Source organism: Octopus bimaculoides, chromosome 1, assembly GCF_001194135.2.
Source record: "Octopus bimaculoides isolate UCB-OBI-ISO-001 chromosome 1, ASM119413v2, whole genome shotgun sequence".
Classification (NCBI taxonomy): Eukaryota; Metazoa; Mollusca; class Cephalopoda; order Octopoda; family Octopodidae; genus Octopus; species Octopus bimaculoides.
The window spans coordinates 88,951,485-88,964,361 of NC_068981.1; the positions used below are offsets into that span (position 1 = coordinate 88,951,485).

The window sequence follows — 12,877 nt, forward strand, 5'->3', positions numbered from 1 at the left end:
ATATATATATATTGTTGTATCGCTTTGGAGGCTCTCTGCGTATGTCCATTTATATTGTGGCACAGTCCATTAGGAGTCAACCAATAGGGGTGTTCTACTTCCACACACACACACACACACACACACACATAGATATAATATATATACATACCACAAATTAAACGGGTAGTTTATTAGTAATTTCAACCTAAAGGCAAATTTAATTGAGCTCACACTAGTGACAGCCGGTTCTGACCCGCACCAGATGTTGCTTTAAACAAGTTTAAAACAACTCAAAAGCCAACGGTTTTCTTATAACACTGACAGCGGTAGCTAAGTTTAGCCTTATGTGTTGAGAGTCATTGACGAGGATTAACTCATTACCTACCAGTGAGCTCATATGAGATCACTTAAAAATTTTCAAATTTCGTAATTATCTGTCAATGTTTACACATATTTAACCTTTTTGCTATATCTACTAGGTATATTTCTCAGATATCCAAATGAGGTTTGCTAATTTTTCACTGTAAATTTAACGAAACATAAGTTGAAAATTATCAGAATTTGACTCGGGAGAACTGTCAGTATGAACTTATTGAAATAAATCATACTAAACTATAATTAGAAGATAATACCAGATGGTACATGTTGAAGTAACGTACATTAAACATTTGAATACTTGAAAACAATAGTACATGTAATATAAAGAGAATAGGAGGCTATAAAAGTTGTCGATTTCATTTGAGATCACTGGTAGGAAGTGATTACAGATTAGACGGGTCAGAACGTGTTTACTGTTGCACCACCAGATAGCTGAGCATAGGTATTTGTAGTAATTTGAACTAATCAACCCGTAAGGAGAACACGACGACCGCACAGCAGAACGTTGGGCTGATAAGTCATTTATTAAGCAAAGGCAGTGAACGCGCGTGGCTTAGTGGTTAGGGCATTCGGCTCACGATCATAAAGTCGTGAGTTCAATTCCCGGCAACGCGTTGTGTCCTTGAGCAAGACACTTTATTTCACGTTGCTCCAGTCCACTCAGCTGGTAAAAATGAGTAGTACCTGTATTTCAAAGGGTCGGCCTTGTCACACTCTGTGTCACGCTGAATCTCCCTGAGAACTACGTTAGGAGTACACGTGTCTGTAGATTGCTCAGTCACTTGCACGTTAATTTCACGAGCAGGCTGTTCCGTTGATCTAATCAGCTGGGACCCTCGTCGTCGTAACCGACGGAGTGCTTCTTTAGGCAAAGGCAAGCATACTTGTACATGCAATCAGGGATGCGTCATACAAGCGATGTGGGGGGTGGGGTGGGGGTGATGATAACGTCACGTGATTGTTACTTGAGAAAAGGTGACATACAATCTACAAGCATGCGGGGAATGAGTTCTAATTAAATGCCACAGTATTGCTCGTTGAAACTTGTTGATGCCTGTCTAATTTGAAGCCTTTATAAGCATGGAATCTGTTTACAGATAATCATTCAATTGTCGAGAGTGGTGCTAGAAGGGCATCAACTCTCCTACTTATTAGTAAGGTTTGATATAAAAGTATTGTAATGTACATATGAAAATAATTATATATATTGTATATTGCATTGCATTATCTATAAATATTTTGTAGTGAATATTTATTTATTCATTTATTATAAATTTACCTGTTAACTCTCTCTCTCTCTCTCTCTCTCTCTCTCTCTCTCTCTCTCTCTTCAGCGTCGATGACCTTGATGTTATGACGTCAGATAACTTTTATTCATTCATTCATTCATTCATTCTCTCTCTCTCCCTCCACACAATTTCATAAATATAACTTTTTTGTCCTACAGATGTCTAAAAGGCGCATCAAATCACTAACTGTGGAAGAGATTTTGACCACACTGGAAGAAGTTATGGAAGATGAAGATGTAGAATCGGCAGATGCTGTTATCATCCCACCAGAAGCTGATGCCCTAACTGACAATGAAGACATTGACGATGACTGTACTGGAAATGTTGACATTGAGGACGTAGCCGGATCATTCGAATTACATGTTGCTGCACAGATCGTCAGTGAAGAAGTAATTGAGGATACAACAGGAGAAAATGTTGCTAATTATCCGGAAATTGGCGTTGAAACAATGCCAGCACCAAAAAAAAACAAAACTATGCAATTCAGTACCAACATGGCGGTGTAAGGCACCGGAATATACAAAAGTTCATGATCGCAGTAAGGCTTATGAAAATAACTTGATGAACATGAAAGAACAATTGAAGGGCTCAACTCCAGTTGAAGTATTTGAAGACATTTTTTCTGAAGAAATCGTACAGCTCATGATCAAAGAAAGTGTTAGATATGCTACAGAACGTAAGAACAGGTCCACAGCTACAATTAGCTCAGACGACATAAAACTATTCATTGGAGTGTTACTAATATCTGGTTATCATAAACTCCCTGCAGAAACACAATATTGGTCGAACGATGAAGATCTGGGCCGACAAATCGTGAAAAATGCAATGTCTAGATCAAGATTTCAAGAAATGAAAAGCATTCTACATTTCTGCGACAATAATGAAGCCGAAAATAATAAAAAATGATAGAGGATTCAAAGTAAGAAAACTGATTGCTGCTCCGCAAAAATCATTCATGAAATTTGGTATTTTTGAAGAACACCTTGCTGTTGATGAAATGATAGTCAAATGTTATGGCCATCACGCTCTGAAACAATTCATTAGGAGTAAGCCAATTAGGTTTGGCTACAAGTTTTGGGCATTATGCGGTGTCTCTGGTTATTGCTACAATTTTGATCTTTATTGTGGCAAGAGCTCATTTGATGACAACCGCGTGGACTTACTGCTTGGATTAAAAGTTATATTGAACATGCTAGATGTCGTAGAAGAACCACAATCATATACTGTCTTCTTTGATAATTTATTTACCGGATATGAGTTACTGGTTCATCTTCGCGAACTCGGCTTTCAAGCAACTGGAACTGTGCGCGAGAACAGGCTAAAGAAATGCCCTTTGATGGAAGCAAAAGAACTGAAAAAGCAAAAAAGAGGAACATACAGCTTTAGATTTGACACCAATGAAGAAATTCTTTTCGTAAAATGGCTTCATAATACATGCGTCACTATTGGAACTAATTATGATACAGTGGAACCTCTTCAAAAAGTGCAACGCTGGCTGAAGGAATGCAAAGCAAAGGATTCAGTTTCTCAACCTCATGTGTTCAAAAATTACAGCGCATATATGGGAGGTATCGATAAGCATGATTGGTGGATCAGCAAATATGCAACAACAATCAGAGCTAAAAAGTGGTATTGGCCTATCTTCATTCGAATTGTGGACATGGCAGTTGTGAATGCCCATATCATATATAACTTGATAAATAGCGACGATGAAAAACCAGCCACCAAAATGGATTTGCTTTTATTTAGAAGAGCAATTTGCCGATCCTATTTGAAAATTTCTACAAACAGGCAACAACTAGGTAAAAAGCGCAGCTGTTCAGCGCCTTCACAAATCCCTCACGATGCTCGTTTTGATTGCAAAGGACACATTATAATGAAACGAAGTGAACAAAGGCGATGCCAGAATAAGCCATGCACTGCTAGGCCCAGGACATATTATTCGAAATGCACAGTCACTCTATGTGTAACCTGTTTCTCTTCTTATCATAAGTACAATGGCTGAAGATAAAAGTAGCTATCAAAAATTGATCAAAGTGTGCAGTCACTATATGTGTAAACTGTTTCCCTTCATATTGTTATAATTACAAAGGACAAACATTTTTAGCATTAGTTCATATTACTTATTTTTGTATAGCTAATTTTTCCCTTTCAAAATAAAAATATCTTTTTTTGCTTTGAAAAATAAACTGTTCATGATTACGTATAGTTCTTCATTTATCCCTATAGAGTAAGTAGTTTTGAATACCAAAATTAGAGATTGCATTTTGAGATACACTAGGGTTATTGCAACTGTAACATCCCAGTGATCTCATATGAGATCACCCAATATCTCGCTTATTTCTATTTAAAATGTTATTTTGATCATTCCAAGGTGTTTCTAAAGCTGTTTTATGCTAGAAATCAAAGTTTCATATAAAAATTCCAGTTAATACATCTAAGCATTTCGCCCGGCGTCCTAACGTTTCTGCCAGCTCACCACCTTCTTGTTTGTGTATATATGGCTTAATGGTACAGAGTGTTTGGCAACTGTGAATAAGGTGCTAGTTTCGAGTATTGGTCGGTAACTTATTTTCTCCTCGTCTTCTAATAGTAATTACCTAACTTTCTAGGCTCTTCTGTCATCGTGCGTTCAAAAATTATGCGGGTATTTTTAAAATTTTCATTCAATAAATAATAAATTACGTATAGATTAATAAAATAAGAAATAATAAGTTACGTATACATTAATAGAATAAACCGTCGGTTTTTCAAATAGCAAATGAGAACATAAAAGAGAAAGGGAAAGACTTTGCAAATGAGAATGGAATACTCCGCAGTGAATGCAATGAATATTTGAATTTGCGAGAAACTGGAGTCAGAAAAATTCAAGATACTTGTGAAATCGAAATTATAGTAAATTTCTTAGAACATACGTTTATAAAATATTTCCAGATGGTCAACCCTTTAAAAATTGCTTTCTTTTAGTACTTTTAATTATTGTTACATACTTAATTAATAAGTAGCTTTCTCCATTATAGTATAGATATATATGGAGGCACAGTAGAGTGCGACAGCCAGCTAAAATCAAGCTCAGTAGTGGACTTCTGAATCGTCTCCACTATCCAGTATTGTAAGACGCACAGAGAAAATTCAGGATAGGCCACAGTTACGAGTCAAATAATGGAAAAAATAATAAGCTCTGTAATGCTTTGAATACCACCCCTGTTTTCTGCTTAATATTTTCTCTCCAAATATTTCATCCGTCTATACGTTCTCAATTTGAATTCCGCCGTGGTCGACTTTGCCTTTCATCCTTTCGGAGTCTATAAAATCAGTACCTGTTGAGCATTGGTGTCAATGTAACCGACTTACCCCTTCTTCAGAAATTGCTGGCAATGTGCCAACATTTGAAACCAGTCTCTTCTCTCCACCTAAGGCGGCGATCCGGCAGAATCGTTAGCTCGTTAGAAAAAATGGTTAGCGAGATTTCGTTCATCTTAACGTTGAGTTCAACTTTGTCTTTCGTCCTTTTGAAGTGGATAAAACAAGTATCATATCAGTACTGCGATCGATGTAATGGACTAGCCTCCTCCTCATACATTTCAGCCCATGTGCCTAAAATAGAAAAGATTTTCTCTCTGTCTCTCTGTCTGTCTCTGTCTCTATCTATCTGTCTGTCTGTCTGTTTCTCTTCCTCTCTCTGTAAGACGGGAATCTGGCAGAATCGTTAGGAATTTGACAGAAGCATGAACATAGACATGTGCATAATTCCAGAAGACTAACGACTAGGGAATAAGGTGTATAAATTAATGAGCAAATGATGATATATAACTCTGTATGTAAGTGAACGACTTGAACATAGATTTGCTACGATTATGCAAAAACTCGTTGCGGTAGAGAAATTAGAATTTATCATATTTATTCATTTCTTATTGATTGTGCTTCAATTGAGAGTCTAAAACTGTTTCGTAGTTAGAAAGCGCGACCTGTCAAAAAATTAATATACACGCACACACACACACACACACACACACACACACACACACACACACACACACACACACACACACACACACACACACACACACACACACACACACACACACACACACACACACACACACATGTAAATGGCTTTCTTCGATTTTTCATATTAATAATTTTCATATATTTGAATCATATTCGAATATGACTTGCAGTCATAATTATACACTTGCAATTTCCAGAGCAAATATACAAATACAAAAGCTGAAGTGGAAGAGAAGCTTTTAAAAAAATATATCAATCTAGAATTTGAAATATGAGTTCAGTAGCCTGAACATGTTATATAACCTTTTTGCTGCGTTTATTACTCAAAATAGATAAAAATGTATATATATGTATATAAATGTGATATTCATAATATCGATTCTATTTCTGATCGAAATGACGTAAAATAAATAAAAATAAATATAATTAAAATGAGATAGAAAAAAAATATTAACAATTTGTCCTGTTTAATCTTGCAGTTATTAAAAATAGCATCAGCCCTCCTGGCTTTAAATCTTTCCGCACAATTGTTAATCTATCACATTTAAAGGCAATTCGTATAACAATAAAAAAAAATTAACGCTATTACCAACACTACTACCACTGCTTATGTCAGAAACGCCGCCACCAACAGAACCACCATCACTACTACAACTACTAGAACTACTTCTTTCTACTATAGGCACAAGACCTGACATTTTTACAGGACTTTGTTGGGCGGTTACATCGTCTCTAGTGCACGACCGATAATCATTTTATGGACCCCGAAAGGTAAAGTTGACCTCGGAGAGATTTAAACTCAGAACGGAAGGACAGACGAAGTACCATCCAGTCCTGACGATTTGTTCATCGCATCTCATACACAACTACTGCTACTTCATCTACTGAAATTACTGTTTGGTAGTACACTGCGTTGTGGCCTGAGGATTGCGGGAGACCGTCTAGGTAGATATCGAAGTTCACTTTCTTCAGTCCGTCGCTCCACGCAAATCGCAAACAGTTTTAATATAACAGTTTTAACATAACGCACAAATCTATTTGGAATCGTACAGCCGTTGTTCCCTAAACAACGCAGCCGTTGTTCCCTAAACAACGCAGCCGTTGTTCCCAAAATAGCGAAGTGCGCCGCTGTTGTTACGTCACTTTTACCACATTTGAATACTTAACGGCCTTTGCTCCTTTCCATACTCCTTAACATGAGCAATACATCGTTTGGACAACCTAATTCATGTGATATGTTATCTCCTTGAGTCTTCTAATTGCCCGTCTAGCTCCTCTAATTTACTATTGTATATTACTAGATTTTTTTTCTAAAGCGGACTGGTCTGTAATTTTCGTATTATTGAGCAGATCTAATCGACTATAGAGATTGTGGTCATTGCCGCTGTTAGAAATCATTATCATTGAAATTTCAGGACAGCGAACTGGCAGAAACGAAAGAGCATCGGAGAAATATGCTTTGCGATATTTGTTTTGCTGAGGTCAGCGTTGCCTTTCCTCTCCCCGGGGTCGATAAATGGAAGTACCAGTAAAGTTCTGCTGTCCATAGTATCGGCTGTAACACTTCCTCCCAAATTTTCTGGCCTTGTGTCTAAGAAAAGAAAATGTTACACTGAAGAAATTTCAACAATTGTATGTTTATTGTACTGGATGTAATATATGTAAGGAACACGTTCCCACACACAATCAATATTTTAAAATGTATTTCATTAAAAAAATCAATTTGCTCTTATCATTTTAAATTTATATGTTGTTTCAGAACCAAAGAGTTACGATTAATTTTTGATGTAATTTCAAAATATTCCTCCGATAACCAGAAAAATATAATTGAAAATATATTTTATTTAAACGTATTTCGTTCTTCTCATAAAAAAAAAAAAAATCGTTGATATCAAGCTTCGATGTATTTCTGTTATATTTCTTTTCCATGAATACGTATTGCTACGTACAATTTTCAACGATTATGTCATTCGAAAAATATGCTTTTCAACGAACGATCTTCACTGAAAGCGCTTTCTATCTATCTATCTATCTATCTATCTATCTATCTATCTATCTATCTATCTATCTATCTAGGTAGATATCGATCTACTATCCATCTGTCTATCTGTTTGTCTGTCTGTCTGTCTGTTTGCCTGTGTCCCTCCTTCCCTATCTCTCTCTCTACATGCACACACACACACACACACACACACACACACACACACACACACACACACACATATATATATATATACATATACCCGCATTTTCATGTCAGATCAGAGATGTGATATGTTACAGGTAGGCATAAAAGCCAATTCAACTTTTGCATTGTCAAGACCTTAATGACCATACCGGTATCAAGGTAGGCTTTTAGACAAATCTCAAGATGAAAAACAAGACCTGTGGAAAGAAGGCTGAATTCACGTGGGCCAACGTTCAACAGCGCGTATATTTGTGTATATGTGTATAATGTGTATTTACATGTAGATGTAGGTACACAAACGAGAAGTTAATTTTTACTTGAAATCTATAGAGTTTGCAGTCTTTGGTCAATATGGTATTTCTCTGCTTGCTGTCAGTTTATCAACATCAACTATCTAAATAGTATCACTCATAGTGCACAATCGTTTACCACTAAAAATTTTATGTAGAAATACTTCTTTTCAAGTGTAAGTCAATTATGGGACTTCTTGGATCCCCAAACAGTCGCTGGATATTTTATTAAGACGGTCGGGATATAAGATGCCTCTCCGACAATGAAAAAAACCCACTAGTTTCGTAGTTTCCCCGGTCGTGAGTCCATGGAAATTACTATTCCCTACTTTTCTACACAGTTGCCTCCTATGTTGATATCTCATTAATATCTAAGGGACAAAATCTTGGGGATGTCACGCTGTTAAATATTTTCATGAAGGGAATAACAAGACATGTTATATATATATATGTATATATATGCATGTACGTACATATAAATATATATATACATACAAACAGACATACACATACACACATACATATTCTCATACATATAGATATAACTCTTCTGTCTGTCTGTCTATCTATCTATCTATCTATCTATCTACCTATCTATCTATCTATCTATCTATCTATCTATCTATCTATCTATCTATCTATCTATCTATCTATCTATCTATCTATTTATCTATCTAGTGTGGACTTATGGACGACGAATTTTTCCACTCTTCAGGGCACTTTCCAAGCACACATTTTATCAACTTTACTATATAATATGTCGTCCTCATTGAAATCTGTTTTACCATATATATATATATATATATATATATATATATGACACATTGTCAGTGTGAAACTTAGGATTCATGCCTTGTAGAGAAGTGAACCCAGAAACAGCCGACGAAAGACATCTTTTATGGTGCTATAACTCTCTATAAACATTCGTTTAGAAATCTTATAACACATTTATCCTTATTATTTCTCTGAATTTTAAATCCATCTTTATGATTTCTCACCGCCGTCAATGAATCTTACAATTTTAATTTCTAAGTTCCTTAATCTAATATGATTTTTGATCGCTGTGTCATCTTTTATTTATTTACACTTTTCACGTATATTTTACCTCATATCATTATTATGCTGATGTAAATCATATTATAGTATTATTATCTAAACATTGTGTCTCCTTAAACAAACTTATATATATATATATATATATATATATATATATAAAATTGTTGTTTTCTCCGTGTGTGCGTGTGTGTGTGTGTGTGTGTGTGTGTGAGTGTGTGTGTTCAAAAATTTTATGTACCTCAATAACTTCTACGTCTTTCATCCTATTTCTTTAAGATTTTATACACAGCTGCTTCATATCTCGGACCTGAACGTAGGTTATTTAGATGTTTTAGAAAATATCGATATCGGGGGCTCTAGAGTGATGGGAAACCAACAATAGATAATTCATATTCATTTACATTAATCATTTGTCTTATAATCTGTAAAGTCTTCCATACTTTTTTAATCTTTTGATAAAAGTGAAAGGATGTTGTCTATTTATTTATTCCCATTAAGCTCTGCAGTAATCTTGGGAGCTGTACTTTTGTGATCCTTTCTAACAATCCGCCTAAGAGTCCGACTGTCCTTATCTGAAAGTTTTGGTTTTATTCCGGAGTTTTGTTTCGACGAGGAGGTTTTTTCTCTCTTTCTCAAAGGAAGTCATTACTTTGGAGACAGTACTTCTTGATACACCAAACCTTTCGACTGTTTTCGTTACTCTAGCGTCTGCCATACGTGCACCAACAATTTGACCTCTTTGAAAGTCCGACAGATCTGTCATTTTAATGAATTTTAATGACTTTTTTCTGATGATATCTGCAAAGAAACAGCAATTTCAGCAAAACATATTAGGCAACACTAATAATAAATTTAAAAAACATAAAAATAAACAAGCTTTTGACGGTTTTATAGATATTTTAAAATTATGATGCTATGATGCTAGGTGTTTCCATTATTTCGTCCAACCCCTGTATATATATATATATGTGTGTGTGAGTGTGTGTGTGAGTGTGTGTGTGTGAGTGTGTGTGTGTGTGTGTGAGCGTGTGCGTGCGTGCGTGCGTGTATGTGTGTGTGTGTATGTGTGTATACTTATACACACACACGAGAGCTGGTGAAAGAATGATAGGCTGTTTAATTCAACTCAGGAACAAATCATATATGTCGTTTTCACGCATAAACCAAAGACTCACAAACATCCACAAATTGAGACATGCACACACACACGCACGTAGACGCAAGCGCAAACGTATACATGTACATGTACACATTCTGTAAAAACCTTCGGTTGTTTATTTTACCTCGCCTTATTTTTATGCACGTAACATACACCTATTTCTACGTATTAACACTTCCATATACAGTTCATTATTTATTTGATCTACAAAAAGTATCCATTAACTAATTAATATATTGCTGTTACCTCAATTTATTCTAAACATAAAAATCATCGATTCGAAATACTATTCCTATATCATTGATATCGACCAATATCCTGCATTCCAGTAGATATTTTTCTGTTTAAAAGCCTTTAATCATTGGCTCTTTTTTTTACATCGATTGAATAGTTCGCTTATAATTTGATTCTGATGTCGCGTGAGATACACTGAGAGTACAAAATTAGTGTCATCGATTAAAGTTTGCATATTTTTGTGGGTTATTTTACATATACATTTGTTTTGTATTTCTTTTTTTTGCTATTAATGAATCCACCACTACTACCACTACATCTAATTAGTTACTTTCAACTGTGAGATGCAGCTTTAAAAAGCAACTTATTAAGCATTGATTTCTTTGAACTTTGATTGCAGTTTCAAGTTACTGACATACCCCAGTAACCTTACTCGTGGAATATTTTACTTTCTCAGATAACAAAAAGAATTGCATAACGTTACAATTTAGAATTTAGCTTAATACGGCACAAGAATGTCTAAGGAGTCTATCCGATATTTAAGTAATGGGGTTTTGTTACATGCCGCGTATCTAACTTTCATTGTTAAAAGTGGTAGATGGAGTGTAAAATCAATGATCTTTACTAAGTACCAACAAGCTGAGCCGGTAAGAATTATTTCATCCTCAAATAGTATTTGTATTTTAAATATATATCAAGTAATACGAATACCATTGCTTTTAGATAAACGACTTAATATTCGTACGCTTATTCAGGAGCTCTATATAAAGATATATAAGCTATTCCTAATTTGGGTTCACAAGCCAGGTCGAGTCTCATGCGTTACCTAATTACTTACTAAACATGTACAGCTACTGTAATTATGAGGGACACGAATTGCGAGGTTTTTAATTTCCGTCTTTATAGAAAGTAAAATAATCTATTTTCTTCCGTAAACCATGCAGGTTTTTTTTTGTATTTGTGAATTCAAAGAATTGGCTATAGCAATTAAAACACATTCACTTATCTAGCTGAAATGTTAAACAAAGGAAACGAACTTCAGCAGACATGTCTCATATTTCTACCGATGCTGCTGCTAGTGAGTCAAACGAAAGATCTCTCATAATAAACTGAGGCCTTATACTATAAACAAATCATGGAGATGCAGGAGTGACTGTGTGGTAAAAAAAATTGATTACCTCTACACGGTTCTGGGTTCAGTGTCACTGCGGGACACCTTGGGCAAGTTTTTTTTACTATCGCCTCGGGTCGACCAAACCCTTGTCACTCAATATGGCAGACGGAAATTGAAAGCTTTCCATCGTACACACGCATATGTATGTGTGTGTGTGTGCGTGTGTGTGTGAGAGAGAGAGAGAGAGAGCAAGTTTTGTGTTTGACATCTTCACAGCTTAGCGACCGGAGTTAGTTTGTTTATGTCTTCATTCATTCACCTAAAACCCTTTAAGACGGTGGCCCAGCACGACCACAGTCCAAAGACTGAAGCAAGTAAGAGAATATCTATCAATCTATCTATCTATCTATCTATCTATCTATCTATCTATCTATCTATCTAACTATCTATCTATCTATCTATCTATCTATCTATCTATCTATCTATCTATCTACGTTATGAGCATGTGTGTAGATATATGTACATTTGTATGTATGAACGTATGTATATGTAATCTAATATCATTACAATCTCTGTATGGCAATCAATTGAATTTACACTATAGACTATGTACTTATTGAAATTAAGAAATATAGTGTTTAATCAAGGCTTTATCTGATTGCTTATTGACTTATGATATTCCTATTCCCGTTATTATGGCACAAGTGACTTGTCATTAGTACTGCATATTCTTCCAGCTCCAGTCTCTTCGTACGGTAATTGTGCACCACAGAAAGGTGATATGGGGATGGAGGCTTTCAGTGCCATTCTGTGAATGCTGTTTGTTAAGGCTCTTGTTTAGGAATGAATATATCCTGTTAGGAAAAATATCAAAACATTGACACCATCAACCCATCTACAAGAGATACATTAACGTTGTTTTATTGATTAATACTATATATACAGACATGACTCATCAGCAACTATATAGTATTATCATAACTGTGGAAACGAAATATAACGATGGCTGAGCTCGAGCCGACTTTTTAAAGCATATTACAATGAAATGGCTCTTCCAAGATATTTACATATTGATCTTTTGTTAAACAATAATGTAGTCACCCAAATCCTCATATATACATACATACATACATACATACATATATATATATATATATATATATATATATATATATA

General features: G+C 35.3%; 2 protein-coding genes across 3 annotated transcripts in view; both read left to right on the forward strand.

Moving 5' to 3' along the window:
• LOC128246973 (piggyBac transposable element-derived protein 3-like) overlaps positions 1-3,843 on the forward strand; it is a 123,824-nt gene extending 119,981 nt beyond the window's left edge. The window contains exon 2 of the mRNA XM_014929263.2: positions 1,808-3,843. Within this exon, the coding sequence (XP_014784749.1) occupies positions 2,530-3,654 (1,125 nt within the window). The 5' untranslated portion in view covers positions 1,808-2,529 and the 3' untranslated portion in view covers positions 3,655-3,843. The remainder of the gene's footprint in view (positions 1-1,807) is intronic.
• Positions 1-12,877, forward strand: part of LOC106879613 (uncharacterized) — a 354,338-nt gene that overhangs the window by 116,765 nt on the left and 224,696 nt on the right. The gene's annotated exons all lie outside the window — the stretch shown is intronic.